We start from the raw sequence: 27,516 nt of genomic DNA, 5'->3' as shown, positions 1-27,516 counted from the left end.
TGCGCAGTAGGAAACATAACTTATTATCTGCAAAAATTTTGGTCATGACTTTACTGAGTAACCATGCATATCGTCTGTATAAAATACTAGCTGCTATAATGTTCAAAATATGGTCTATGAAATATAATATGTCTCGTTTAATGATTTTTTCATTGAAAAATTTTAATATAATTGAGTGAAAATTCAAAATTGTATGTATCTACAGTTATTTGTTTTTACTGTATGACAATATCAGTCACGCATCATCACCAGCCATCGTCATACAAAACTATTTCTAAATTATGAGCTATGAGGAAATAATCATCATAACAACGGGCTTTGAAAACAACCGACAAGCGAATAACAATAATTATTAATTATATATTTTTATCTTGGTAACTGCTCATATTTTATCGTTTTCTGGAACTGTTATAGTTTATGGATAATATACAAATAAACAATATAAATATAGGTACAAATATAAATACACAACATACATTTACAACATCAACGAAACTTAATGAATCAACTATTTTTATTTATCATATAAATATATTATAAATTAGTTAGATAAAATTAGAAAAAGGTTGGTAAGTGGATGTCGCTCTGCTGTACAGTAGGTTACAAGTGGGTCACTGCAATGGATGGTGTTAAATTTGAATTCAATGATATAATATCATTGTATGAGAAAAACGATTCTGAGCGAAAACGGTCAGTCAGCCTATATTACCAAGTATATTTGATGATATTATTTTAAATAAAGTAATTTATATATAACCTATTTACGTGGAGCCTTGTTTTCAATTTTCAATCCTTAGCTATAAAAGTTGAACATTTTATAAATTTTTAACTAAAAAATAATTATTAAATTATAAATTTGATACATTTTGTCAAAATTTGAACTTAAAATGCTTGTAAAAAAAAATTGTGCCTATGTATTTTTAATATTTTTCAAGTTCTATTAGAACGATATATCAGGAGCCTTAAATTAATTTTCACGCTTTTTTACCCAACAAATAAAATTTTATTGATATTTATAGAAAAATACTAAAAAAATTGAAAACTGACAATGTTCGTAAACCGCTCAAAAATAGTCAAATTATTTTCAAAATTTTAGTGTATAGAAAATGCTAATACAAACATTCAGTGAAATTTTTAAGTATCTACAGTCATACGTTTTTTAATTACAACAAAATAAGAAAATCGTTACATGAGAAATCGAGTGATTTTCAAATGTTGTAAAAATATGAATTTCAAACGCTCATGAAAATTTAATTTGACTTTCTTGTAGACATTTTTTTTTTGATAAAGGTAGACAAGCTTATAAATAATCTTGTATTACATTTTCAAATCTTAGATTTAAAAAGAAAAGTTTTTATGAATTCTCAACTCAAAATAATTTGCTAATTATCGTGAATTTTCCGTATTTTGTCAAAATTTGAACTTTAAATGCTTATAAATAAAAACTGTAATTATATATTTTTATCTTGGTAACTGCTCATATTTTATCGTTTTCTGGAACTGTTAATATAAATTAGTTAGATAAAATTAGAAAAAGGTGGGTAAGTGGATGTAGCTTTGCTGTACAGTAGGTACAGTAGGACTATATTAAGGGGCCTCACTACCACGTTTTTTTCTGTCCAAAACTACTGTTTCTAATTCAAACGATACGTGTCGAAAATTATCACGATTTTCATTCTGAAATAATATTCGGATTGTCCGTAATATATACAAAGGAACAATTGAACCACATTTTTAATTTTTGTAATTTAAATTGCATTAAAAATTGTAAAAAATACCAACAAAATCAGAATTTTAAACTTAAATATTTAATTAACTAAATACAATTTTCAAAATGTGCCTGGATAGGATCCCTCGTACATGTTGTGGAAAAAAAAGAATATTTTGTCAGAATGCAAATCGAGGTAATCGTTGCGACGTATTGATGGAATTAGAATCGTATGTTTGAGTGAAAAATAAACATTTTTTCATGATCACAATATTAAATACTGACATGTGCATGTATAACTCCGTACCGTTACAATTATTGACACGCATGGATGCCACACACACTAATAATCATTTACGACTAACACATAGATCTCGGGTGGCGACTACGAGATTAGAAATTGCCTAAATGATTCTCCTTAAATCAATGCCATAGCGAGGTCCCTTAATAAAAACAATAAAAATATAACATAAAATATCCTAGGCTGCAGACAAACTGTCTCCGCTCAGAATCGTTTTTCGTATAAATGGTATTATATCATTAAATTCAATTTAACACCATCCATTACAGTGATCTACTTGTAAAATAGCCTACTCTAAAAGCGACACCTACAGTACTTACCAGCTTTTTATGTTTTTTGAATAATCAAAAATATTATAGAGTAAAAATATCACCCATTACAAAAAAAAATAGAGAAAACTATTTTTGAGAATTGAGGGTATGACTTATTGATTTAAACATTGTTTCAAAACATTTTAAACATTTAAATTTACAAAAATTGTTTTTATTTTAAGTTTTGTAGGTATATAAAGTCAAATAATAATAAAATATAAAATCGATATGTCATACCCTCAAAAATATTATTCTGATAAATATAATAGATTTTAATCTAAGATTATAGGTACTCAAAAATCATAAAAATAACAATTTTAAGTGAAAGCGTTTTATCCATATTAGGATAATCCTATCTGGTCTGATAGAGAAAACAAATATTGCGCTGACATTCTCTTTACTGAAGTTATAAGTATTATTTACGAGCATTTTTGGTTACTTAGTCAATTTGAGATCACGGAACCAATATCTCTTTAAACGTCGAACTGAGTTATAAATTGACTTTAATGTATACATTTTTTTTTTGATAAAGGAAGGCAAACTTATCAGGAATCTTGTATTACAGTTTAAAATCTTTGATTTAAAAAAGAAAAATTTTTATGAATTTTGAACTTAAAGTAATTTGCACATTTTCGTGATTTTTACGTGTTTTGTCAAGATTTGATTTTAAATCCTTATAAAAAAATTGTGACTGGATTTTTATTATTTTTCATCTGTCTTTGAAACAATATATTAGGAGCCTGGGGTGATACTACTGGGGTGACCTATTATTTGGGTGATACTACTGAATATCCTCCCTAATCTCATAATTCGTGTTAATCACTTTTATTTGTCACTTATCAAACCTACTCATTGTGCAAAAAAATGTATAGATTGTAGATTTCTTTCAATATAATGAAAAAAATGTGACTGGATTTTTAATATTTTTAAAATGTCATTGTAACAATATATTAAGAGCCTTGTATTAAATTTTCAAGCTTTTTTACCCAACAAATAAAATTGTTTTGATACTAAAAAAATTGAAAACTGAAAATGTCCATAAATAGAGTTCAAAACAAATCAAAATATTTTCAACATTTTATTGTCTATAGAAAATGCGAATATAAACAAGAAATTAAAATGTCATGTGTCTACGGTCATTTAATTTAAAGTTTCACCAAACACCAAAATCGACTTTGTCAAAAACCGATTTTAAGTAAAAATTTCCGGTTTTCCTCGTTTTATTTAGTTTTTTTTGGCACTTGAAAATGACTGGGAATTTTATATTTTGACCTCCACAATGCACCAACTAGATTCACTTTCCCATTGAAGAAGATACTGAAGTAGAAAATCGTAGCATTATTTCGACTACTTCGACTAGTTTAACATGATAATATAACTTTAAAAATAACTAATAAAAGATAATCAATTAACTAAAGGAAACTGTTTCCAGGGATTTATTTTCCCATAGCTGGGTTTTTTTTTTTTAATACTAAATTAATATTACATATTAAAAAAATATAGAGCCTAATATTTAAGAAGGTTTACTATACCGCATTTATATTTTATTAATATTTGACATAGTTTTTGACTTTCAAAATAATATAAATAGTTTTGTATTGTAATATTTAGATGAATCTGTAAGTCAACGCATTCCCTCAAAAATATAATTCACTATGTTTTTTATATTGGGAAAATATACTCAGATTACTCAAAAACATAAAATTACACATATTGTTGCTGATCATAGAATTTAAAAAACCAAAGGTACAAAATAAACTGGCAATGTTACTGAAAACTACAATTTATTCAAGGGAGAAGTCTTAGTATTCTTTAAAATTACAGAAGCAACTTCAAAATTAGTAAAGGTACTACTAGATTGTTGAACTTAATCGGCAGTGATGAGTTATATATGAATATATATATAATGAATATATAGAACATTTATTTATTCAATGATGAATATATAGAAACTTTAATGTTGATTCCAAGGAAGAAATGGTTGAAATTATTTTCAAAAATTAGAAGAGAACTGTAAACACCTTCCATATACTTGTACCATTATAGCATAAAGGAATGAAATAATAGAATATAATAGATTTTTTATGAGAAAATAAGAAAATTAATGAGCCATTTGATAAATTCTACTTTAATTTAATAAATCTGATTAAAAGCTGTGATTTTGGGAAGGCAGAAGACAAGTTATTACAAAACACAAATTGTTCTCGGTATCAGCGATAAATATCTTCAATCAAAATTATTTGATGACGATTTGAGTTTAGACAAAGTGATGTGTCATTGTCAGGCTACGAAGCAGGAAGAAATCAATAGAAAAATACTAATACAAGAAAATGAAACTAATATTGAATTAATTGAGAAGAAAAGACAAAACAAACATAACAAATAAAATTCAACAAGGTGGTCAAAAGAGAAGCAGCAACAACAAAATCAGAAGGTGATCAAATAAGATTGTGAAGAACGTTTTAGGAAAAATAGTAATGTATCAACGTATAAAAATAAATAACTGTTATAACTTATAAGTGTGGTAAAATTCACAGCATGAATGAGTGTCCAGCATATAATAAAAAATTTAGTATATTATGTGGATACAAAAATAATTTTGCCTTAATGTGTAAGGATAAAATAAAGAATGAGAATAAACAAATAAATACAGTGGAGGAAAATAATAAAGTATGTGAATATTTACGTCTGGAGAAAATTTAAGTATGTGAAACAAGTAACACTTGGACAGATAAAGTAAAAATGTATGGTTTGAATGTTATGCCTGTAGAATTGTATAAAATATTTAATTAAATAAATAAGATATCAGTGAAGTTAATAGGTATTAAAACATTTAGGCCGGTGACACACATGAGAAATTTGTTTCATAAAATTTGTTTCTTACAATGAATCACACGAAACATATTTCATGGTCAATACACACAGAACAAATTTGTTTCATAAATATTTTTTTCACCTACCCACCATTTAGTTCACTCAGTTCATTTTAGTTGGTCTAAAGATGTCGTCCGATGATGACATTATTGTTCTGCAATGGTGGTTAAATCGAAAGAAGAAGATGATTAAAAAAAAAAGAAGATACTGGGGGCATCCTGCGAACCTAATTAATTTAAAACATAGTGCTACTATTGTTGCAAACGAATTAAACCAACATCCGGACAAATTTAAATCATTCTACAGAATGAATCTCACACATTTTCAACAAATCGTGAACTTGGTTGGGCCATCAATTAAAAAGCAAGAAACATTCTGGAGAGAACCAATTGGAGTAGAAGAACGGTTATTGATAACATTAAGGTAATTATATAATAATATTTTAATCAAATAAAAATTATAAATAGAAAAATGAAAATGAACAAAAAAAATTTAAAAAAAACTTTTTGAAATTAAAAACATAATAATAAAAAAAAACTTTCATAATAACCTTTTCAATATAACATTTATAACTGTAGGTAATAGTAATTAATTGAAAAAAGAAAAAAAATTTTCTGACAAACCTTAAAAAAAAAATTTAAATTATTTACATTGGTTTAATATTGTTTAATGCTCGAGGGATTGTTTGCAATCGTTTGCCACTCATTGCACGCATACTGACCATCTTCAGTATACCAATTCACTGTGGGTATTTGCTCTGATGCATTTGCCGAAGTCGATGTAAATGTTCATGTGTTTTGGCTTGAAGAAGGAGTAGATGAAATACTAAGAGCTTCATCTACTGGAGATAATATTTCATCTATTAGTTCACTAACTTTTGTTCTGAAACGCCTCATTTGACGATCATTCATCAACTCTAAATCCGGTAATAGACTTAAAAGAAATAATTTTTTTGGACTTTCTTCAGCTTTAGGTTGTCCTTTTTTTTAATGTATTCCATAACACATTTGTCAACATCATCAGTATTGGAAGTGTTTTTCTTTTTTTTTACTAACGAATCTGTTGTAGGCTGTGAAATAATTAAATCATTATTTTCATTTATACCATCACCAACTACTTCTAAATTCTGTTCTGATTGCATGATGTCCTCTTCATCATCATTTTCCTGCTCTGGATATGGCAATGGTGGTAAATTGCTCGGTAGGTCATGATTATTTTTTGCATTAACATACGGTCTTATAAAATCCATTTCTTTTATCATATTTTGAGTTTTTTGAGTTAACTTTTTCGCTGCAGATCCACTAGCAGGCAATTTTATTGATCTTGTATAGGTTATGCGTAATAATCTCCATGCTTCTTTGCATTCTTGAGCTACGAGAAAATAAAGTAAATAAAGGGGGAATTATAATGTCAAAAGGTAACAACTATTTTTTTTAATGAATTTTTATAGTGCTTATTGACTACGCTGATCTTAAGTTCAGTAAATTGATTAACCCTTAACTGGTATCGTCGGGTCAAAAAAGACCCATGACATTTTGTTTTTAAGTTTTCTACAATATATCGCTCTTTTTTTCGCTGTAGAATGCATTGTATTTTATCACAATATTTCAAGCAACATATTACGTCTTTCGTTATCAACAATTATTACGTGTTTCGTTCAAAAAAAGCTATTTATAGCGGTTTCGGGTCATAATAGACTCGATGATACCAGTTACGTAGGTTTTTTCTTATCTTTTGCCATTACGAAAATAATAGTTATTTTGAGACGAAGTTCTAAAGATACGAAATATTCAAATATTTGTTCTGTATGCAAAAAAACGGTTTGTAAAACACACGGCGTTCAAGTATCGAAATGTGTTAATTGTATGGATACAAAGTAACTAAACATTTTTATTTTATAATGCAAGGAACTTTCACAAATATATTTTTTTTTTTATTTGAATTTCATTAATTAACTAAATTAAGCGTTTAATATTTGAGTAACATTTAAAATATATTTCATACAAAAAATTCAAGTCTTAAATAATAAACTAATACCGAAGCTATTAAATTTGTTTATAGTTGGTTAGATAAAAAAACATCCAGAGAGGTACAATAAGTGTTTGTAATTTTTTAGAAATAAATGTTTTAAGTTCTAAATTTTATTTTATTTTGTTGTAATTGTATCTAAACTTAACTAAAAACCAATGGGTAATTCAAATTTGAATGTAAATATATTTTTTTTCAATAATTTATTCAAACAATTATAAATAATCATGTAAATTTGCAAGATTAAATAAATTTGTATAAAACACTTATACTTGAAAAAAAAAATTGTGTTATTAGTTAAAAATATTCATTTCATTTCATAGAATATAATGAAAAAAAAAAAAAAATAAAAATAAAAAATTGAATAACTTATAAGTAGTTTAAATTTCGGGTCATTTTTGACCCGACAATACCAGTTACGTGAATACAAATAAGGATACCAGTTAAGGGTTAAATGTTTTAGTAAATTATAAACGTATATGAAACTGCATTGAATGATGGTAGTTTAAAAAAGTAGCAAGGAGGTAAACGACATGTCTGTTAATAATAACATATGGAAAATGGCAATAATTTGATAAGAATGTTAGTAGAAGATTTGCTTGCGAGTGAAGTGATGTTTTTTTATTTTAAAATAGGTGTCTATTGGCTATTAAGTGAGCATGATTAAAAAACAGCTTGTATACAATCAAGATTAATGTATATAATATGTTTTTCAGATTTTTAGCTACCGGTGTAAACTTCAAACAGCTTGCGTTTAATTTTATGAGAGGTGCATCAACTATTGGATTAATAGTATATTTGAAACGTGTAACGCAATATGGACAATTCTTCAGCCGATTTTTATGGCAGCTCCTACAGAAGACACCTGGAGAACTATAGCTGTTCGTTATAACTCACTGTGGAATTTTCCACATTGCGTTGGATCTATAGATGGCAAACATTTTCGAGTCCAGAAGTTTGCTAATACAGGTTCAAGAAATATAAACTATAAAAGTTATTTTTCTGTCCAATTGCTAGCTTGTGCAGATGCTGATGGCTGTTTTACCACCATAGATGTTGGAGATTTAGGTCGAAATAGTGACGGCGGAGTTTTTCGATCATCAAGACTAGGTCGTTGGTTACAAAGAGGAGAATTAGGTTTGCCAGAACCAGAATCTCTTCCGTTTGATGATGATGAAGTAAAAATACCATATTTTTTTTGCGGAGATGAAGCATTCCCTTTAAAATTATATCTAATGAGACCTTTTCCACAGAGAAATTTAACGAACAAAAGACGTATATTTAATTATAGATTAAGTAGAGCTCGAAAATCGGTAGAATGCGCATTTGGTATGTTGGTGTCAAAGTTTATATTATTTCAAGGCCCAATGGTATGCTCAGAAAAAACAGCCATATCAATTATAAAATGTGCTTGTGTACTTCATAACTTTATTAGAAAAACCGAGGGCCAATATTCTGAGCCAATGGCCTTTCTAGAAACTAGTGAAGTAATTACTACTGAGCTGAATCTGACCAATAGTGAAGATATACCAAGAAATCTCAATACTGATACAGGATTAAGAGACTATCTTTCAGTTTACTTTGTTAAACCAAATGCCTCATTACCTTGGCAAAATAATTACACAGTTACTTAATATAAAAAAAAGTGCAATACAATTTTGTTAGAATTAAAATAATAACTAATAAATACTAACCAGTTGTATTCATTTCCTTTCCAACATTTTCTCGCTTACTGTATGCTGGTAAATTAAAATTATACAGCATTGGATACTGTTCAACAACTTTAGCAAGTTTCATATTAAAATTATAGGTTGCCTTTGACATTTTGAAGGATATCTGTTTAAAATTTAAGGAAATACATTAGGAAATGTATTTTGCTATTAAAATTACATTGCATAGGTACTCTATATACCAAAATAGTGTTTTAATTTTTAATAGTGATAAATTAAATACAATTAATAATATCAGTCAATAGAATTTAAGTAAATTAAATAGTTTATAGTTTGAGAGCATTTAGGATTTCGTTCGTTTTTTTTTTTTTTTTTTTTTTATTGAATTATTTAAAATGATTGGTGAGTGCTATCATGTGGATGGGCGATGACAAATAATTAAAATAATAATAATAAAAATAATATTACAATATAAATAGGCAATAACACACATACATAATGCGTTTTAGTGCCTTTAATATTATTTACAGATTTTAATTTTCGCTTTCCGCTGTATCGGAGTTTAAAAATAGATTCAACTGTAGTTAAATTTAAAACACACGATAAAGACAATATAATATTATCAGTTACCCCACGATGTCAAGCTCTGAACCATTACCATTTCGCAGTATTGAATATTAAATAACTATTTGACAAGGTTTTTTTTTAGTATTATAATAATATAATAATGATTATAACTAAATTTAAATCCTAAATTATTTAATTTTTGTACTATGAATATTTGACCAAAACCAATAGGTATTAAACTTTTGCATTATTTTTTTTTTAAATTTGTATTATTACTTATTGATATTTGTACTTTTTCTGATCCTATATAATATAGAAGATAGTTTAAAAAGGTAGTTAATACTATCACATAATCATAATTAATATAAACAATATAAATAAACATAAACAATATAAATAATTATAAATTAGGTATCATATTTGTACATGCCTATTTACGTCGTTAACTGCGCGGGAGTTGATAGTGAAATGACGAAACAATTACACATGAAACCAAACACGTTTGGTTTCATGAAACTAGTTTACAAAATATTTTTGCGATAACGTTTCGGAAACAACAGTGTGTGTTGCTCCATTTAAATACACGCGTTTTCAAGTAACGAAATAAATTTCTTGTTTCACGAAACAAATTGCTCATATGTGTCACCGGCTTTAGAGGTTTTGCAATGAAATCACGAGGTAAAAACTGTAGAGATGGAGAACATGAAATATATAGAAAATATTCTGTTTAAAGTAGTTGAATACAAAGGAATGTCAATAATTGGGGTTTAAAAATTGCAAGATCTATAAGTATAAAGTTACAAAATAAAAAAAATAAAAATGTATTAAAGAAAATATTAATATAGGTACCTATTTAATGGTATTGGAAAATTCCCAGATAAAATAAAAATTAAAGAGGATAGTATCCCTGAATTGAAAAACCTTAAGATTGTGTCTGGATCCAAGAGCATTAAATAAATGCATAATTAGAGAAATGGTACAAATTACAATAATGGAGGAAATGGAGGAAATGAGTGGGGAAACACAAAAAGAACATGAGGAAACATTAGATAAGTTAGTAAAATAGGCTAGAAAATGAGATATTAAATTAGATAATTGTATTATACAGTGTGGTGCATCTGAAAGTCTTTTAAAACAATCTACCTGTTTATTTTGCATCAAGGTATGTGTGACATAGAATAAATGTATTCACAAGTGGAAAAATACATTTTGGGAATGATATTTGCATATTATAAGATGTTCCATAAATTAATATTTGGGTAAAATGTAGTTAAAATATTTACGGATCATAAACCATTAAGATCTGTAATTAAAAAAGTTAAATACATAAAATACCAAATAATAAGTTGAGACGAATGAGACTTAAATTAATAATTTATAATACTTAATATACAATATTATTTTAGAAAATATATGTACATAGTAGATTTACTTAGTAGAAATTATATTCAAAGGGCTGAATTGACTGATGAAAATGTAGTAGTTCATATTGAAAATAATTTTATAAAAAATAATTATGATGTAATAAACTGGGAAAAACTTAATGTAAATTTCCATAATAATAACTCGGTACTTTTTAATCCAATCAGAAGAAATTGAAAAAATTTACAAATAAAATCAAAGACCATACATTATACCAATTATAAAAAAAAATATTTTGAATTAAATTCTCAAACATTATATTCACTAATGATTATCTTCAATTCATCCTTGTCATCAGGCACTTACCCATCATGTTTCAAAAAATGCGTAATAGTACCTATATTTAAAGCAGGAAATAAGCTGTGTTGCAGTAATTACAGACCTAATTCTTTATTGCTTAGCCTGTTCAAAGGTTTTGAGAAATAAAAGTAATATTAATGAAATTTCTTAATGACAAAAATTTTTTATCAAAAAATCAATTTGGTTTCCCCAAAGGATAATCCACAGTTGATGCTCACTTTTCTACCAATCTTTTTATAAAAATTTGGATTCAAGCCATAAAGTAACGGTTATTTTTCTGGACGTTAAAAAAGCTTTTGACAGTGTCAATCATGACATTTTATTAAGAAAACTAAATTTTTAATAAGGAATGCAAAATATGTAAAAAATTAGAAGTGGAGGCGGGGGGGGGGGGGGTGTACACTTTACTGGAAGGGTTTAAGCAGCCATCATGAAGTAACATTTATATTTATTTAATTATTTTTTATTTTAAACTGCAGAAAAAAAATTTTAAATGAATAACGACTAATGAATAATCAGTGATAAAGATCATGAGTGATAAGCCGCTTCACACTCACATAAGTCATAATCTTAGCAGGGGTAGGTACTTAATCGTTTTATACCACTACTTCATCCGTAGATGATTTATTTTCAATTTATAATAGTTTTTTTTTTTTTGGGGGGGGGGGGGGGGGGGGGTGGGGGAGGAAATTTTTGTCAATGGGGTGTAGAATAGAAGAGGTTGGGAACCACTGATGTAGACTTTTAGTGGCCTACCCGCGAGCGCTCGTGTTTAAACGAACGGTTCAAAACTTATACAATAAGCGTAAGCACTGAAAGTAAATAAGCACCCATGTCAAATGCGCCCCTAAATCGTAAATAATCATTAATAGTCCAGAGAAAAATGTGATTTAATAACAATTAGTAGTAAGTAGGTAATTGCTATTTTATTGTTAAATATAATAATTTATCATATTGGCATAAAAACATAACACGTGAAGTATCAGTCACTGCTATTTGCACATTTCACTGCTTACTTTTCATAAACCACAGTGTACCATTTCTAGTAATGATCATAATTAATAAAATACTAACCTTGATATTTCACTGCAGACGATATACGGTCGCAATGGGTACTATTCCGAAATCTGAATGGAATAATTGATGTAAGAGCCCGCACACGAGGTAATATTATCGATTTCGTTTCATATGACGTATATTTCGACGATGGTGTATACGTGTCTCTAACCAATCAAATTACTTTTTATAATGAGAGCGTTTAGAACGCGGTGATTCGACGCTCGTGAGATGGTGAAATAGAGAATCACTATAACTAAAGGAATGCAGAGCAAAAACTAATGAAGAAAGGCCGAAGATGAAAAAAATATTTATAAACAATCAACAATCCGTAGAGGTGAACGGTCAGAGTGAAAATGTGTGACGTGTCTGTACGAAGTTGTCCCAACGTTAAGTTAACAACAGCAGTACACCGTACATTCTCTTCTCCGTGATATTCTATTGTCAAGCAGTTCAAGTCAGGCTTGCTATTTACTAGGGATGTCCCAATCTAGTCATTGGGAAAAATACACGGACTGTACTATAGACCTAGTGCCAGCCTGGCGCAATAGTAACTTGACTAATAACCGCCGATCATTGTGCTATGTGAAAGTTGATTTAAAATGGTCCTCAGCATTAGCTCCTCAATTGTGCAATGAGTGGCCTTAGACATGAAGAAAGACAATGCAGAATGACTGTGGTTCATGCAATTTGATGTTGTTATAGAATATAGGTTTTGATATATTTGGCAATTTTTTCAGCGACTATATCCATCCCAATTTTGTATTGTTCAGAGCAGAACAAACTGACAATTCATGTTTTTCACCACAGAAAACACAAAAAAAAAATGTTCGTGCCCAACAATACATCAACAGGTCCAGGAATATGATAGTAGGGGTTTCCTAAACGGATGACCATGTTATGAGGCATCTTCAGATTGCCTCGAATGAGCAGTTGGGAAGGTAATGAACCAACTATGATTGGCAAAGAAAGAAATTTGATGTTAGTTTTGAAATCACCAATACAAGAGTACATAATATAAAGTTTATTGGAAGTTTATATCATCGTTTATAGTCACAATAAGTGTATTGTCACTAGACGAAAAACAGTTATATAGGTAATCGTTATGTAGGCTAGGTTCCATAAATCGCAAAACCCAATTTAACGGGAAACTGAATCCGCTTAAACTGAAATGGAAGATCTGTTGGAATGATCGGAATTCGTGGGATAAGGACTTCCTCCCCTTTGAAATTGCCCTTGATGATCGTTGATTGTATTACATTGTTCATCAGTTTCTTGACGGACAATCGTGTACCATTACACAATTTAGGAGGATTTAGATTCCGCAACATAATTATGATCGATCCCACTTTTACCTGCAAATTATGCGGTGGAGTTCCGGGCACATCAAGCGAGTTCAAAAATTCTGTCGGATAGTTGACCGCTTCGTTTTCGTCTGTCGTGCTGTCAACGGATTTGTATGAACGCAGTTCTCCAGCAATTTTACTCTGAATTGTAAAATTCAAGCTATCGACGTCCTTATTCCTCGCTGCTAGTATTGCCCGTTCAATCATCCAATCAAGATTGTTATAATTGACATCAATGTTTGGGAACACTTTTGTAATGAGTTCTTCCTTCGACGATGTGAACTCACAAAAATTTGCCGGAAACGATATTAATCCAATCGGAATGTGTTCATTACCAAGCGCCAGCAGTTGTCTCGAGAATTCAGCAGCCGATGGGTCGTTTTGCAACGCAACTCTCATGTTCGTGGTCAATTTCAACATCTTTACATGCCACCACAAAAACGACGATTTCAGGCATGCATTAATTTCATCGGCAGCAGTAGATTTCGGAATGACGGGAAGTGTTTGACGAAAATTTCCGGAGAGCAATATCATTGCCCCACCAAATCGTCTCGAATTACCTCGTAAATCTTTCATCGTTCGGTCAACTGCCTCCAAAGCTAGTTTATGTGCCATCGTGCATTCATCCCAAATGATGATTTTGCATTCTCGCATCAATTTCGCTGTCGCTGAGTTCTTGGTCGTTGTGCATGTAGGCTTGTCAACCATGAGAAGATTTATTGGCAGCTTCAAAGCTGAATGTGCAATTCGACCGCTTTCCAACAATGTGGTAGCAATGCCTATTCCCTCTGATATTTTTGATAATGGAGTTAGCCAATATGCGTGAAAAATTTAATAAATCAATTAATTTATTATTGCTTAAAAAGCATGAAAATAAATCATTTTTAAGTGTCGAGTAATATAAAAAACGGCTAAAAGAAGTAAAACATTCCAAAACTTCATTGAATACACCAGGCTTAAAGAAAGTTCCTAAAGATTATAAGAATGTTCGTAAGTACGATGTAATAACAATAAGTGGAAAAGAGTATCTTATTAAAAGTGTAAAAGATACTGCATCTAATGTAATTTACTATGTAACTAACGAATAATTTTTTGATGCTCTAAATACATGTCATACTTATATTGGTCATGGTGGTCGAGATAGGATGGTAAAAATATTGTAATATTACAAAAGAAGCTATTATGACGGATTTGAAACTTTTTATCCATTGCGAGAAAAAATCGTCTAATCCAAAAAGAGGACTAGTTTCCAAATCTATATTACATAAAGCATTTAATTCACGTGCGCAGATGGATCTCATAGACATGCAGTCACAAAGTTGTAACTATTTTCGTTATATTATGAATTAACAGGATCATTTAACAAAGTTTGTGATTCTAAGACCTCTAAAAACTAAACGTGCCGAAAAAATTGCTTTTAATTTAATGGATATTTACACCATTTTTGGAGCAACGGCCATTTTACACTCCGATAACGGCAGAGAATTTGTCAATAAAATTATAACAGAACTCAATGAAATGTGGGGAGATATAAAAATCGTGCATGGAAAACCCCGACATAGTCAATCGCAAGGGTCAATAGAAAGAGCCAATCGACATGTTGAAGATATACTGGCTACTTGGATGGCGGAAAATAACTCAACTGACTGGCCAACAGCATTAAAATTTATTCAATTTCAAAAAAACCGTGCGTTCCACTCAGGTACCCATTTTAATAAGATTAGAATAAGCAAGAATTACAAATATTTTATATTTTAATTTTTTTAAATTTTTTCTAAAAGTTTAAAAAAAATTGAAGATGGCCATTTTGTAGAGTTTATTTTTTCTGAACATACAGGTACGTATTGGCATTTCAACATTTTAATTTCCTGATTTTTAATATTTTTTCTAGTTTCAATGAACAAACTAAAAGCGATCGCCGGTCGTACGACCACGCGGGTCACATGTTTGATACAATCAAAACCACTATCGTATTAAATAATTCGTAGTTTTTTTGAAATTAGAAAAAATAGTAAAAATGAATGTTGCAACGTCAATTTTAACATTAACTTTAAACTTAACTTAAATTTTTCTATATTAACTTAACTTAACGAGTTAAAATAATTAATTAACTTGCCCAGCCTTGCAAAATAGCTATCTTAAAAAACCAGAATTATGATATCTCCATTCGATTTATTTTAAGGCATAGGAAGATCGCCATATGAAGCAATGTTTGGTTGCCCACAGGGCCGGATTGGCCAGTCGAGCTTTCGAGAAAATCTCGAAGGGCCGCTTTAAGTTTGGGCTGGTAGGAGTAAATGGCCGAAATGGCTCAATTCCCCGGAGAAGTTCATTCGAGGTTGTATAGACTCTATATCTGGATTCCAATACAGGTGTCTGCTGGTAGGCTTACTGTTACGGTAAATCGTGGTAGTAACTCAATATTGTTGTCAATATTGTCGTCTTTGTTTGATTAATGCCACAATCAGTATCGCCGGACAACCAGAAAAACAGTAACACCACATTGAAAAAAAAAAATTCGTAAAAGTGAGTTACGACCCTTTTCGTTGGGGCCGTCGACCGGTCCGGGCTTGTTGACAACTTATTGTTACAAGTTTAAAAATAGAATCGAAAATAGTTATTACATGGGCCGTTATAGGCGATGGATAGGCGATAACGGATAAAATAATAATTGTTATCATCGCGCTGTCGCAATTACACATACACATTACATATTTTATATTATATTTTATTTTCGTTTTTCACTGTTTAAAGTGTTAGTAATGTGAATACTGATGAGGTTTTATTCATTGTTTTAAATTTTATTTATTAACGTTTTAATTGTATACTATTCAGTATTCATATTTAATATTTTACGATTTTCAATAATGAGTGAAGAACAAAAAGCAATAGTTAACAAAAGGAAAGGCGGTGCAGAAAAAGCAAGAGATAAATACAAAAAGCTGTTGTTGGCCTCAGCAAAACAATGTTTGACACTAAATGAACTATTTAAACCACAAAAACAATCTCTACATAAAAAGGTAGGTAAAATAAAATGTATTTATTATGCTGTTTAGACGTTTAGTTAATAAGCAATAACTAATGTTATAATTTTTTAATTTAAATTGTACTTCTTAATGTCTATTTTTCAAATTTATTATTTTTAAAGTACCTATTAATAAATTAAATACAGCAATTAGAAATATGGTTAGTGACATTAATGATACAAATTTAAATTATATTTTTGGCCAATTGATTGTATCCTACTGGTGCAATTGAAAACTGAACAGAAGAAAAAAATAAATATAAATACCTAAATAAAATGTGATTTATTTTATTATTATATGTTTATATACAATTTACTATTTGTAGAGTGTTGATGGACTTAGCTCAGATATGAGAAAAATTGGTAATGACAATAATGATAAAAATTCAAACGATAATATTTTTGAAGAAGTCACAGGTACAGGAGAAACTGAAAAAGTAAGAAGAAAATAAACTAGTTTCTTATAATTATTACAAATACTTATTATTGACCTATTTTACCTATTGATTGACTATAATAATAGTAATAATAATGAATCAGTTTTTAATTTAAATAAAATAAATAAAATGTGATTTATTTTATTATTAAATGTTTATATACAATTTACTATTTGTAGGTTGTTGATGGACTTAGCTCAGATATGAGAAAAATTGGTAATGACAATAATGATAAAAATTCAAACGATAATGTTTTTGAAGAAGTCGCAGATACAGGAGAAACTGAAAAAGTAAGAAGAAAATAAACTAGTTTCTTATAATTATTACAAATACCTATTGACCTATTTTACCTATTGATTGACTATAATAATAGTAATAATAATGAATCAGTTTTTAATTTAAATAAAATAAATAATATGCTAATTATTTTATTATTAAATGTTTATATACAATTTACTATTTGTAGGGTGTTGATGGACTTAGTTCAGATATGAGAAAAATTGGTAACGACAATAATGATAAAAATTCAAACGATAATGCTTTTGAAGATGTTGTAGTTACAGCTATGGATGAAAATGTAAGTATAATAAATAAGTTGTATGTGATACATATTTAATTGGTGTGGTTGTATCCTGTAGATAATAATATTGTGTTACATAATTGTAGGACACAATAATTATGGATAAACAAGATAATGTCCTTTATAAAAATGTACATAATGAAGTATGTATTGACACAAATAATTATTTTGCAATATTTTCATATTTATAACATGGTTAGGTATTTATACATTATAGATTTTACCATCACTCAATGACGATGATGCTGGTATATTCATAAATTGTTTTGAGAAACCATTGGCCAGTAACTTACATTCATTCTTTAAATATCATCCACTTCAGCCATTCAATAATGTGAGTTTCAACCCAACAAAAGCATATTTTCGAAAAGAAAACAATTCAACCTTTAAACGACAATGGCTTACCTATTCAAAATATCAGAATGCTTTCTATTGTACATTTTGTCTAGCTTTTGGTAGTGATAACAACCGTTTCACTTCAGGATTAAAAGCTGAATCAATTAATAATCCATATACTCGAATCAAAGAACATGAACAAAAGTCACATCATGTAAATAATTGTGAAGCTTTTTTACATTATACTAATGCAACAGATATTAAATCTAGATTCAGTACTAGTAAACAGTATGAGGTAGAAAGAAAAACGGCTGTTTTTCATCGACTCATAGATATAATAAAATTAATAGGAAAACGTGGGTTAAGTTATCGGGGATCAAAAAACGCAGAAGCAGCGTACACATTGGACAATTCTGCATTGGATCATGGCAATTTTTTAGAAATAGTTTTGCTTCTTTCAAAATATGATCCTTTACTAAAAGAACATGTAGATAAAGTTGTTTCTAAAAGTCAAAAAGCTAAATGTCATAAAAATGAAACAACATCTGGACGCCCTGGTGGGTTGTTAACTTTCTTATCAAAAACTACTGCTGACTACATAATTGAAGAATTAAGACTTTTAATGAAAAAAGAAATTGCAAATCACATAAAACAATCAGAATTTTTCACAATTCAGATAGATTCGACCCAGGATATCAAAGTACACGATCAACTGTCTGTAATAATTAGATTTGTTTCAGAAGATGTAAATGAACGGCTAATAGCATTAGTAGATTGCAAAAGTGGAACAGGAAAAAATCTATGTGATGATGTATGTCAAGTATTAATAAATTTAAATTTAGATGTTAAAAATTGTATTGGAAGCTCGACAGACGGAGCAAGTAATATGCGGGGCCAATATAATGGATTCTCTGCTTGGTTAAATAAAGAATCACCTGAACAGGTACACGTTTGGTGTTATGCTCATGTCCTAAACCTTGTCATGACTGATACTACACAAATTTGCATTCAAAGCAAAAATTTGTTTGGATTATTGAACTCCATTGCTGTTTTTGTAAGAGAATCTTATTTAAGAATGCATGCATGGGAGGTAAATAGTAGATTCAAATTCATTTCAGTCATCGGAGATACAAGATGGTGGGCAAAGGATCGGTGCTTAACAAAAGTATTTGGTTCCTTTAACCACCCAGAAGAAGGATTGTACATAGACATAATTAAAACTTTGCTTGAAATACATTTGTCAAGTACATTTTCACAAGATGTTTGTTTCAGAGCGAAATGTTTGGTGGATAGTCTACTTAAATATGAAACAATACTTACAGCCCACATATTCCAGCAAATTTTTGTTTCTACAACACCAGTATCAAAATATTTACAAGCCAAAGGGATGAATGTTGTTCAGGCATTTCATATGATTAAACAAACTATTAAAACATTGGGTTTACAATCCAGAAAATATAATATTATTGTTGAACATGCAAAAAAATTTATTGAATGGGCCAATGATGAAATGGATGAATTACATATAGAATCAGATTATAGAGTTGAAGAACTGTTTCATGTAAAAAGAATTTCAAAAAAGAAAAAAATGCCAGGAGAAACATCAAGTGATGAACCACAAAACGATCCTAACAGTCGTTTTGAAATTGGTGTATATAATGTTGTCTATGATCAAATTCTTACAAGTTTAGAAAAAAGATTTGGAAGTCATAGTCAGCTGTATAATGATGTATCCTACTTAATTCCTGAATATTTTAATAAAGATGTACCGGAAATTGCATTTCAGTGGATGAGTAATAAATTAAAACGGTTTGATAACAACATAACTGCTGGGATAATACAGTCAAAACTTAAAGACTTTATCTGTAAATGGCCTAAAATTAAAAATATTGCCAAGACTTCCGAGAATTTTTTTGAGGACGATAGTGATGAAGATAGTAGAGAAGATGGAAATGAAGAAATAGGAAACAGTTCAAGTAATCGCTGTTTAAGTATAGGTGGACAGGAAGCGTGCAAAAATTGCATTGTATGTTGTTACAATGTTTTAAAAAAATATAACTTGCACACTACTGCTTATAGAAACCTATTTTTAGTCTATAAATATGTTTTAACACTTTCTTGTACTCAGGTACGTTGTGAAACTACTTTTTCGAAACTAAAATATATTTTGAATCGATTAAGGAATTGTTTGTCTCAAAATAAATTGGAACATTTTTTGATAATGAGCATAGAAAAGGATATTCTTATGAATATTGATAATGAAGATGTAATAAATAATATATCCCAAAGGAGTGGGCTTTTATCAGATGCATTAAAATTGTAAATATAATAATATATAATAAGAATAAGAATATATTATTTTTCTGTATTTATAAGTAATATATTTTTTTTTTTTAATTTACATGGAAAAATAATGAAAAATTTTAATTTTTAGGTATTAATATGATGTTTTATTATATTTTATATAATTATATGTATTTTTATTATTCTAATGGCTCAATATGCTGATTAAAGTTTATTATTTATATGAAAAATAAAAATATATGTTAAATAATAATAAATTCTTGTTAGATTAGGTAAATGTGAACAATTTACTGTTACATTACTATACTATTCCAAAGAACCATACAGTCTTATGACTGGGAAAGTATATATTTAATATTAATTTGGTTGTCCATTTTTGAATGTTGATTATAATATATTATTAAATTATATATTACAAATATTTTTTTTTATCATATGCAATTGAATGAATTCTTTTTTATTCTACAGACACAAATATTATATTTCTTATTGGTTAATATTAGGTAATTAAAATGTTAAAATTATGAGATAAAGTCATAGGTGCAATTTGAGTTTTAAATTTGGGGAGGGGGCTGAATTATTTTTCTAGTGGTGTCAACAAATGTGATAAGGTCATTATTATTAATGCATATTGAATATTAACATTTGGCCAATAGGTATATGGGCCACTATAACAAATTATGGGCCGGTAGAAAAATATATCTCGAAGGGCCAAGACATCCCAATCCGGCCCTGGTTGCCCAGTGAGATTAGGAGTTCCATCAGTTGGTTTTCCGTCAGATCAATTTGCCAATTTCAATACTGAAGAAGATATTGAAACTATTATAAACAGCCAATTAGAAAAATCTCCTGAAGATGACATAAAAATAGGTATATTATTTATTAATTATAATATTATTAAATATTGAAAACATTTTATTAATTATTTAATGTTTTTAATATTACTTAGTTAATCAACAACAACAAAATATACTTAGTGCTCGTGAAGAATCGGTGAAATGCTTAGAAAAACAAGCTAAAAAAATGATAAAAACATCCAACAGGAAGCTAAAAAAGGAAGCTATTTGTTGTACGGCCTTTTATAGAATTTGACTTGATCACTCCCTCTTCTGACTCTACTGACGTAGGTGTACATGGTACACCGCAACACATGGACTTGACAGACAGCTCAATGGTCGGAAATCGGCACAAAATATCAGATGAAATTATTTAAAGATTAATGAGAGTAAATGATGGAACTATTGGAAAATACGTTTATCTAGTTACATAAAAATTTAATATACTTTTTTTTTGTACCCTTTCAGGAAAAGAACTTTTTAATTTGATAGTCGACAGGTTACTTATAAGTTATAACAAATCTATAGGCGCATAATCATTATTTTAAATGTGTCAAATAATTAATTTACACTTTCATCGAATTTACGCAAGCATTATATATTATAATATAATCGTCCATTGTCGATACAAAATATATTATATATATATATTAATAAATATATTTTCCCTTGACTTTCATTATGATTGATCTGCCGTTGTCATCTGGAGAAGGACGCCGATACAATAGATATCCGTCGATTCCACTGATTGTGTCAGCCACAAACGGACGTGGAAAACGCTTACTGCAGTTTCCGTTTTGCATGCACGGTGACCCAGGATTATGAGTTCCGCGAGGGCCATGTATCATGTTCGTGGTCACAACAGAATGCAGCTCATGATCTGTTTCTGGATCTGGTATTTCGGCAGAAATGATCGAATCAATACGATCTGGTCGGACCTTGTCAAATATCCAAAGCAGAATGTGCGCATGTGGTAAACCACGCTTCTGCCATTCAACCGAGTACATCCAACAACGGATTGCGCCAAAGACCTTCTGCTTAACGATGTAATTCATGAGTACTACGATCTTTTGTTTGAATACTCATGCAGTGATGTCATGTCGATCACTTGGTGTTTGTCCTGTCAGCAACTGATTTGTAATTTCGGGCCATTTCGGATTGCAAGTAAACGTGATGAACAAATCAGGTCGTCCGTAATTCCGCACATACGTCATCGCATCTTGGGCATATTCAGCATGTGTCGCGGGCTTCCAATATGAGTAGCCGGGAGAATAGTCAAACGACCAATGTTGGCCGCGTCTCCTTCGGTAGCGATGGCATAACGCAAGTGGATGTACTCGTCTGATCGTAACTTTGACTGATTGAAGCGAATGAAATTGAGCTGCTCCGTTTCGACCTTGACGTACATGTCGACGCAGTACTTTTGAAACAACCGGCGATATCTCAATAGATGGTTGTCAACATCTTGTCGAATCATCAATCGATATGCATAAAAATTCATTGAGCTGGCATTTTTATTCGTTTCTTCTCCTGAAATATAAATTCAAACTTAGTTATAGTATGAAAAAGAAATGATGACCTGTATACAAACCCGTCATTGGGTTGAACATCTTAATATTTAAGTGATAGCCATCCTCTCCTCTACAGAACATCAACGGGTATTGAAGCGCATCATATGACCGATGAGTCTCGTACACGCGCTGCAATTGTCCACCATCGCGACGCTTAAGAACAATATCGCGTGATGCCACATTTTCGGCAACAATCACCACTGCGACTTCATTGAAAGTGGGAGCATTGAATTGTCTTTCATGGCTTCCAAATGGTCTTTTGTCTGCTCTTATAATGATTTTGTGGTCGTCAGAATGCATTGTGCCCAATGCGGTTTAGAACATTCTGACCAATTATTAATTTTAATTTTACTATATTTTATTATAATTTTAAAATATAAAAAGAAATTTTTTAATTTATCGATTGGTAGAGTTAATATTTTTTTTTTAGTTTTATATAATTATTTGTTTAATAAAAAAAAATTTACAAGAAGGTAAAACGGTCTTACTTTATTGTTAGAAATAGTCGTTCTTCTGCTGATATTGGTTCACAGAAATTTGTTGTAGTTCGCATAATGTTAGATCGAATTTCATTCAGAATATAATCAAATGTTTTAATACTCATTCTTGTATATTCAAAAAATGTTAGTTGACCATATAATGTATAAAATTCACCATATAAATGTCTATCTAAAATTATGAAATGAATACAATTTACTACAATATACAGAATGTATTTAATAATAATATGCACATTTAAGTACATAAAATTACCTATAAATTATTTAACAAAAATAAAATGCTTAGTTAATGTGAAAACTTATGGTTTGTCTTTTTTCTTTGCTGTTTTTTTTTTATTCGATATTTTTTGTTTCTTCATAGCATAGTACTTTAATAGTGAATTTTCATAGAGAATTACATTACTTGGATCCATTATTAAAAATATATAATATAGTATAATTAACAATTAAGATATAAACTACTTGCACAACAGACAACCACCAACTAAAAAATACAGAACTTAACAACTGAAAGATACATTCGAGCTTGCCGACCGCGCAGGCAACCAGGACACCCCCTCGCTCGCGTAGAATATCGCGTTGCCCAGTCGCTCGGCCGCCCGCCCTTCCGCCCGCAAAATTGCGTTCACCTAGGACGCAACGTTACGATAGATGTTAGAGTGCGCCCTAACGCGTCTAGAGCGTTTGTATAAATTGTCGTGGACGGTGTGGACGAGTGTTCACCATATCCGCCACGTCCGCCACGTCCGTGGAAATTCCGCCACGCATCATCTCTCCACGTACCAGCTGGCCACGACCACGTACAATCCCGCCTTGGCCAGGATTATAATTTGCAGGTGAAGGCCGGTGATGATTTTTGCCTCTCGGCCATTTTCCCGCATGCATTGTTTGCGTGAGCTTGTAAAATATATTTCATAATTATTACATGTACATAGGTAAATAAATTTAATTTGATGATCAACTTACATAGTTGGGTTGCACACCACTATTTTATACCACCAAGATACATTGTCAGCCAACTGTGACCTTACCAGGGACGAAAATGCCGCATAGTGAATCATTTCAGACTTTGGAAATGCCCAAATGAAAAGGCCCATCGCCACTGTTTTATTAATTTGGGCTTCCGTGTCTGAAAAAAATTCACATCATCGCCCTGTATTGCCCATATTATGAAGGTGTCACTGACTCGGACGACCTGTCCTAGGTGCACCGTCGCCCACAACCTGTAAAAATATACATTGAAGTAAAATACAATTTAACTACACATTGAGCGTTTTGTATATTGATACAGATTTAAATATAAAAACAATGAAATTCTGGCGTTAAAAATGTATTTGTTAAACATTTTTGGAATAACATGTTGGTTGACGCGCACGTTATTTCGACGGGTAGAATTTTGACTGTGGAATTCGTCGAAAAATCAAAAAAATCAATTTGCTTCTCCTCTATTTTAGCCAGATGGTGAGACGGTATCTGAAACTACATAAGTTACATATTTTAATATTTTATACATTGCAGTAGATATAATGTATATAAATGGTTTAATGGTTAATAAAAATGAAATCTTACGTTTTCGGGATCGCAAACAGTGATTTTTAACTGCAGGTCATCACTACCGTCAAATGTCGTCTTCAATAAAGCATGAACCTGGTACCAATTTAGTTCATCTAATGTACATCCCAGTTTCGGGATAACTAAAGAATTAATTGACAATTCCTTCAATCTATCCCTTAACTGGACCAATGTGGTGGCGAGGGACCGGAGAGTTGGTTTCTGGTGGTATAAAACTTTAAAGTTACTATAGTAATTAGTTTACTAATTAGTCACCAGTTAAAAAATATAAAAATCATTTTCCTGGCCAACCCTCAGTTCTGCCACCCCACCTACTCTGGCATTTTGGTACAGGAGGACGCTAACCTGACCATAGTTCAGCCTGTAACATAAATCGATTTAAGTATAAATTACATTAAACAATAAAAATAAGTATTCAGACAACATATTTTTAAATTTTAACTTCTAAATATACATATTTAACTGTTTAGTACGTCATTTACATTTTTGAAAAATGTCTGTAATAGATTTGAAATATGTATATTAAACTTACTTAAACTGCACCGCAACACCCCTACTCATTTGAAAGTCTTCAGACACGCAATGCGCCACGGCGAAAGTCCCTGCAGACGTGATCGCATTTATTACTTCGATAATGGTGTTGGACGACAATACGATTTCAGCCATGCTGCAATTCATTTATAGTTAATCTATAGGCGCATAATCATTATTTTAAATGTGTCAAATAATTAATTTACACTTTCATCGAATTTACGCAAGCATTATATATTATAATATAATCGTCCATTGTCGATACAAAATATATTATATATATATATTAATAAATATATTTTCCCTTGACTTTCATTATGATTGATCTGCCGTTGTCATCTGGAGAAGGACGCCGATACAATAGATATCCGTCGATTCCACTGATTGTGTCAGCCACAAACGGACGTGGAAAACGCTTACTGCAGTTTCCGTTTTGCATGCACGGTGACCCAGGATTATGAGTTCCGCGAGGGCCATGTATCATGTTCGTGGTCACAACAGAATGCAGCTCATGATCTGTTTCTGGATCTGGTATTTCGGCAGAAATGATCGAATCAATACGATCTGGTCGGACCTTGTCAAATATCCAAAGCAGAATGTGCGCATGTGGTAAACCACGCTTCTGTCATTCAACCGAGTACATCCAACAACGGATTGCGCCAAAGACCTTCTGCTTAACGATGTAATTCATGAGTACTACGATCTTTTGTTTGAATACTCATGCAGTGATGTCATGTCGATCACTTGGTGTTTGTCCTGTCAGCAACTGATTTGTAATTTCGGGCCATTTCGGATTGCAAGTAAACGTGATGAACAAATCAGGTCGTCCGTAATTCCGCACATACGTCATCGCATCTTGGGCATATTCAGCATGTGTCGCGGGCTTCCAATATGAGTAGCCGGGAGAATAGTCAAACGACCAATGTTGGCCGCGTCTCCTTCGGTAGCGATGGCATAACGCAAGTGGATGTACTCGTCTGATCGTAACTTTGACTGATTGAAGCGAATGAAATTGAGCTGCTCCGTTTCGACCTTGACGTACATGTCGACGCAGTACTTTTGAAACAACCGGCGATATCTCAATAGATGGTTGTCAACATCTTGTCGAATCATCAATCGATATGCATAAAAATTCATTGAGCTGGCATTTTTATTCGTTTCTTCTCCTGAAATATAAATTCAAACTTAGTTATAGTATGAAAAAGAAATGATGACCTGTATACAAACCCGTCATTGGGTTGAACATCTTAATATTTAAGTGATAGCCATCCTCTCCTCTACAGAACATCAACGGGTATTGAAGCGCATCATATGACCGATGAGTCTCGTACACGCGCTGCAATTGTCCACCATCGCGACGCTTAAGAACAATATCGCGTGATGCCACATTTTCGGCAACAATCACCACTGCGACTTCATTGAAAGTGGGAGCATTGAATTGTCTTTCATGGCTTCCAAATGGTCTTTTGTCTGCTCTTATAATGATTTTGTGGTCGTCAGAATGCATTGTGCCCAATGCGGTTTAGAACATTCTGACCAATTATTAATTTTAATTTTACTATATTTTATTATAATTTTAAAATATAAAAAGAAATTTTTTAATTTATCGATTGGTAGAGTTAATATTTTTTTTTTAGTTTTATATAATTATTTGTTTAATAAAAAAAAATTTACAAGAAGGTAAAACGGTCTTACTTTATTGTTAGAAATAGTCGTTCTTCTGCTGATATTGGTTCACAGAAATTTGTTGTAGTTCGCATAATGTTAGATCGAATTTCATTCAGAATATAATCAAATGTTTTAATACTCATTCTTGTATATTCAAAAAATGTTAGTTGACCATATAATGTATAAAATTCACCATATAAATGTCTATCTAAAATTATGAAATGAATACAATTTACTACAATATACAGAATGTATTTAATAATAATATGCACATTTAAGTACATAAAATTACCTATAAATTATTTAACAAAAATAAAATGCTTAGTTAATGTGAAAACTTATGGTTTGTCTTTTTTCTTTGCTGTTTTTTTTTATTCGATATTTTTTGTTTCTTCATAGCATAGTACTTTAATAGTGAATTTTCATAGAGAATTACATTACTTGGATCCATTATTAAAAATATATAATATAGTATAATTAACAATTAAGATATAAACTACTTGCACAACAGACAACCACCAACTAAAAAATACAGAACTTAACAACTGAAAGATACATTCGAGCTTGCCGACC

At 30.4% G+C, this 27,516-nt stretch overlaps 5 protein-coding genes and 1 pseudogene across 5 annotated transcripts; 2 read left to right on the top strand and 4 right to left on the bottom strand.

Moving 5' to 3' along the window:
* Positions 1 to 5,321: 5,321 nt before the first annotated feature.
* LOC132953687 (uncharacterized) lies at positions 5,322 to 8,856 on the top strand (annotated as a pseudogene).
* Positions 8,857 to 13,349: 4,493 nt separating this feature from the next.
* On the bottom strand, positions 13,350 to 14,291 carry LOC132953686 (uncharacterized). The gene has a single exon (XM_061026057.1). The coding sequence runs from the start codon at positions 14,289 to 14,291 to the stop codon at positions 13,350 to 13,352; it is 942 nt and encodes a 313-aa protein (XP_060882040.1).
* On the top strand, positions 14,290 to 15,860 carry LOC132953685 (KRAB-A domain-containing protein 2-like). The gene is made up of 3 exons (XM_061026055.1): positions 14,290 to 14,391; positions 14,937 to 15,285; positions 15,766 to 15,860. The coding sequence occupies exons 1-3, from the start codon at positions 14,290 to 14,292 to the stop codon at positions 15,858 to 15,860; spliced, it is 546 nt and encodes a 181-aa protein (XP_060882038.1).
* Positions 15,861 to 21,798: 5,938 nt separating this feature from the next.
* LOC132953684 (uncharacterized) lies at positions 21,799 to 22,972 on the bottom strand. Its single transcript, XM_061026054.1, has 2 exons — positions 22,693 to 22,972; positions 21,799 to 22,631 (listed from the first exon to the last, which is right to left on the bottom strand). The coding sequence occupies exons 1-2, from the start codon at positions 22,970 to 22,972 to the stop codon at positions 22,312 to 22,314; spliced, it is 600 nt and encodes a 199-aa protein (XP_060882037.1). The 3' UTR covers positions 21,799 to 22,311.
* A 967-nt stretch (positions 22,973 to 23,939) lies between these two features.
* On the bottom strand, positions 23,940 to 25,410 carry LOC132953683 (uncharacterized). The gene is given in 6 exon segments (XM_061026053.1): positions 23,940 to 24,069; positions 24,139 to 24,301; positions 24,359 to 24,395; positions 24,496 to 24,651; positions 24,742 to 25,105; positions 25,277 to 25,410. Coding segments are annotated over 6 exon segments (984 nt in total).
* Positions 25,411 to 26,000: 590 nt separating this feature from the next.
* Positions 26,001 to 26,782, bottom strand: LOC132953681 (uncharacterized). Its single transcript, XM_061026052.1, has 2 exons — positions 26,503 to 26,782; positions 26,001 to 26,441 (listed from the first exon to the last, which is right to left on the bottom strand). Exons 1-2 carry the CDS (start codon positions 26,780 to 26,782, stop codon positions 26,122 to 26,124), a joined length of 600 nt encoding a protein of 199 aa, XP_060882035.1. The 3' UTR covers positions 26,001 to 26,121.
* Positions 26,783 to 27,516: the final 734 nt, after the last annotated feature.

Source organism: Metopolophium dirhodum, chromosome 1, assembly GCF_019925205.1.
Source record: "Metopolophium dirhodum isolate CAU chromosome 1, ASM1992520v1, whole genome shotgun sequence".
Classification (NCBI taxonomy): domain Eukaryota; kingdom Metazoa; phylum Arthropoda; class Insecta; order Hemiptera; family Aphididae; genus Metopolophium; species Metopolophium dirhodum.
The sequence above is the reverse complement of the archived record's forward strand: the minus strand, read 5'-3'. Positions and strand labels throughout refer to the sequence as shown.

What these genes read in the sequence shown, in the direction of transcription:
- LOC132953686 (XM_061026057.1), bottom strand. Translation starts at nt 14,291, where the DNA reads ATGGTTGACAAGCCTACATGCACAACGACCAAGAACTCAGCGACAGCG.
- LOC132953681 (XM_061026052.1), bottom strand. Translation starts at nt 26,782, where the DNA reads ATGCATTCTGACGACCACAAAATCATTATAAGAGCAGACAAAAGACCA. An exon ending in GATGTTCAACCCAATGACGG is followed by an intron (nt 26,442 to 26,502) that starts GTTTGTATACAG and finishes TTTATATTTCAG; the next exon opens with GAGAAGAAACGAATAAAAAT.
- LOC132953684 (XM_061026054.1), bottom strand. Translation starts at nt 22,972, where the DNA reads ATGCATTCTGACGACCACAAAATCATTATAAGAGCAGACAAAAGACCA. An exon ending in GATGTTCAACCCAATGACGG is followed by an intron (nt 22,632 to 22,692) that starts GTTTGTATACAG and finishes TTTATATTTCAG; the next exon opens with GAGAAGAAACGAATAAAAAT.
- LOC132953685 (XM_061026055.1), top strand. Translation starts at nt 14,290, where the DNA reads ATGAGAAGATTTATTGGCAGCTTCAAAGCTGAATGTGCAATTCGACCG. An exon ending in CTGATATTTTTGATAATGGA is followed by an intron (nt 14,392 to 14,936) that starts GTTAGCCAATAT and finishes ATGAATTAACAG; the next exon opens with GATCATTTAACAAAGTTTGT. An exon ending in AAACCGTGCGTTCCACTCAG is followed by an intron (nt 15,286 to 15,765) that starts GTACCCATTTTA and finishes ATTTATTTTAAG; the next exon opens with GCATAGGAAGATCGCCATAT.